This window comes from Eurypyga helias, unplaced genomic scaffold (assembly GCF_000690775.1).
Source record: "Eurypyga helias isolate BGI_N326 unplaced genomic scaffold, ASM69077v1 scaffold22263, whole genome shotgun sequence".
In the NCBI taxonomy this organism is placed as follows: domain Eukaryota; kingdom Metazoa; phylum Chordata; class Aves; order Eurypygiformes; family Eurypygidae; genus Eurypyga; species Eurypyga helias.
This window is the reverse complement of record NW_010240932.1, coordinates 1-3526: the sequence shown is the minus strand read 5'-3', so window position 1 is coordinate 3526 and position 3526 is coordinate 1. Positions and strand designations below refer to the sequence as shown.

The window sequence follows — 3526 nt, the reverse complement described above, 5'->3', positions numbered from 1 at the left end:
GGCCAGGCTGGATGAGGCTTGGAGCAACCTGGTCTAGTGGAAGGTCTCCCTGACCATGGCAGGGGGTGGGACTGGGTGGGCTTTAAGGTCCCTTCGCACCCAAACCATTCCATGAGATTCCATGACATCTCCCATTTATCCACTTCTTTCTCATTATGGCAGAATACAGCTGTTCCATAGAAACGTGGTGAGCAACGTCCAGCTCTGGAGCTGTAATTCCTACAGTCTGAATCTCAGCTCCAGAGGACCCCCAGACCAGTCCCCCAATGTGTCAGCCCAGTTAACGGGTCCCACTCCAACTGGCCCAGCTGCCAGGCGCTCAGGAAGTGCTCACTTGGATTACGCAAAGCCCAGAAGAAATAGGGGCGGGATGCTGGTGTGTTTGTTGTTTCCTTGGTGTGTGGTGGTCTGGTTGGTTGGTTGATTTGAACAACACTTTCATCAGTAATTATCCCATAGCTTCTTACCCCAGGCGGCTGGGCCTGCAGGATTTCCATGGCTTCGGCATCACTCAGGCCCAGCTGCAGCCACACTGGGTGGGTATGGAGGAGTTTGTCCAGGATGCTTAGCTTGTTGGACAGGCTATCGTATCCAGAGTCCCGGGGGCAGCTTTTCACATCATTCTCAGGACAGACTTCGTCCATGTCCTTTACTAGGCTGAGAAAAATGTAAAGGAATTAAATTAGAGGTTAACCTGCCATAAGCAGAGTTATCATACAGCGAACAGCACTGCTGGCACCCCTGACTGGAATTTCCCTGCTGAGGACACATACAGTTAGAGTACACAGCATTCCCTCGTGGATAAGATTTCTTGCGTTCAACTGTCCTCAGTTTACGCTGTAAGATAAGCCTTGGCATTCTTCTGTTAGCTTCCTGAAATCTGGCAACCACTCTGAATACAGGTGTCAACTGAATGTTTGCCTCCTTTCCCTGGTATGTTCCCGTTCAGAAAACCCTTCCATCCAAAGGTATTTCTGCAATTTACGTATTTTTTATTCCCAGATAGACTACAAAAGCTACACCCCACAGAAACCTTCCTCTGTCCTGCCTGCCAGGAAAATTCCTCAAACAAACAACTTCAGGACCAAAAGGCAAGTAAGGAATTGTGTACTGATGCTCCTGATTCCTTCTACTCTCGAACGGCTCCTGTGTGTGGAATAAAGGTTGTGCCAAGTGTGAATGTGGTTGGTGTTAACATTCGTTTGGGATGGGGCAGCTGAAGTTGCTGCTCAATTCAGGAGCGAAGGGCAGTTCCTGGGGGCTGCAGAGACTCGTTACACATTAAAAGCCCACAGAAAGGGAGCACTTGGAGAACTGTGGTTGCGAGCTTCACCATCACTCATGTAACGCAGCACACCCAGTGCAACGGTACGTGTGGCGCTGATTCCAGTTCAGCGCTAAGCCAGCAGTACACCCTGGGGTCCTCCCAGTGCTGGAAATCCCCGCAGAACAGTCACACTGGTATCCGCTTCCTGATGACAATATCTAAGCATAGACAACCCCCCCCACTACATCAGACCATTCCTCCTGGAGGAGGTGCCCTGAGCTACTGCACCCAGAGCCAGCAGGTAAAGCCTTCCCAATCACAGCAGCACTGAGTCCTTTAACAAAAAGCCTTCCCCTCCAAAAACCCAACCCCAAAACAAAACCCAACAACCCACCAACAAATGACCCCGAACAACCAAACTGCTCTCTGCCAGCTTCAGTCAGCAATGTGCCACATCCCCGCACACAGCCAGAAAGGAAACGTATTGCCAGGTAGGAACAGGCACCATCGTTACAACCTGGCACTACCTGGACCAGCTGTCACTGCCAGGTCACCATGTGCCTCTACCTTCCTTCTGTACTCCTTCCGTTTGCTTATTTAAGAGGTGATGCCCTTCACATTTACAAGGCATCCTCATTCCAGATCACCTTCCCAAGTGTCAGAAGGTGTTAGAAACAGCCCACATTCCTTCAAGGCAGAAGGGGAGGAGTGCTCACATCGGTTCCGACAGGGCCCCCAGCCAGGGTCACCCACCACAACCTCCCACCACTATGGGGATTTGCGCGACCCTCACCACTACCCGTGCCAACGACCCTGACACACCTCAGCCACGGCACAAGGGTTTGCAAAACCGCTACGTGTCCTAACTCATCCTTCTCACGCTTCACTGCCACTCAGCAGTGAGGAATATTCCTCTTGCTTCTTCCCCAGTCACGAGCGCGAAGAGAACAACAACAGTAACATAAAGTGGATCTTCCTAAAACTGCAGCCAAGTGTGAACCTCGCTCTGTTCCCACCACAGGCTTCCCCAGTTAACCCAGTCTGACTCCCCACCACAAAAGCGCCTGGATTTCTGTAAATCTTGCAACCCAGCAGGCCTTACCAGCACCAGCCTAGCAGATACAGCCACACTGAGCACCGTCTGGGAGGGAACAACGCCCCTGCTGAGCATCGCCTCCAGGCAACAGCAGGACTGTCTTTCCCCATCCTGTCACCACTGAATGGACAGGACAGAGCTGTTTGGGAAAAGGCTGTTGGATACTTACCTACCTGTCAACTGTAACAGAGACCACGGAGATGCTCCGAGGGCTGGAACCCCTCTACCATGGGGACAGCCTGGGAGAGCTGGGGGTGTACAGCCTGGAGAGGAGAAGGCTCCGGGGAGACCTTCCAGTGCCTGAGGGGGCTACAAGAAAGCTGAGAGGGGGGACTTTTCACAAGGGCAGGGAGTGACAGGACAAGGGGTAATGGGTTTAAACAGAAAGAAGGAGATTGAGAAGGAAGAAATTCTTCCCAGAGGGGGTGGGAAGGCACTGGAAGAGGTTGCTCAGAAAAGTTGTGGATGTCTCATCCCTGGAAGTGTTCAAGGCCAGGCTGGATGAGGCTTGGAGCAACCTGGTCTAATGGAAGGTGTACCTGTCCATGTCCCTTCCCACCCAAACCAGTCTGATTCCATGAAGCAATTCACTGAGCAAGACACAGAGGACAAGTCCAAGTTCTTAACTGCTGTGGCCAAATGTGGAAGCCACGGGCGGTAGGACTGCCCGATGCGAAACGTGAGGGAGGGAGCAAAGTTCTGCCCCTGTTTCTGTCATGGTAAGGGAGCAGGAAGGGAATCAGCCCCAGCAGCTGCCACTGCCAGCACACCATGCCAAGACCATTCCACAGGCACCAGATGCTCTGGAAAACTGGGGCTTTACAGCCTTCCCTGCAGAGGGACAAGAGCAAGGGTCTCCACTTGCCCCCATTCCCAAAGACAAGAGCCACTCAGGGTCCTATGGCTGTCGGGGGAGGCCAAGTGCCTCCTGAAGGGCCACCTTGATGCCACCCATCCTACTTGGACATGAGTTCCCACTGCACGTGGCAGCTCTCCTTCTCCTGTAAGAGGGCACCAGGACAGCGTGGAACAGAAATTCATCCCATTTATGCCCTTTTCGGACAAGTCCGCATTACTGGGACATGTGGCTGCACTGGGAAAAGTCCAGACACCAAACACCATCGGACACTGAAAGGCATGGTCATAGAACCATAGAATGGTTT

At 52.5% G+C, this 3526-nt stretch overlaps 1 protein-coding gene across 1 annotated transcript in view; it reads right to left on the bottom strand.

The window, feature by feature from the left end:
- RIN2 (Ras and Rab interactor 2) overlaps nucleotides 1-657 on the bottom strand; it is a gene marked incomplete at its 5' end in the record, with an annotated part of 19168 nt that extends 18511 nt beyond the window's left edge. Inside the window, one exon of the mRNA XM_010148601.1 lies at nucleotides 468-657. Coding sequence (XP_010146903.1) covers nucleotides 468-657 — 190 coding nt within the window. The remainder of the gene's footprint in view (nucleotides 1-467) is intronic.
- Nucleotides 658-3526: the final 2869 nt, after the last annotated feature.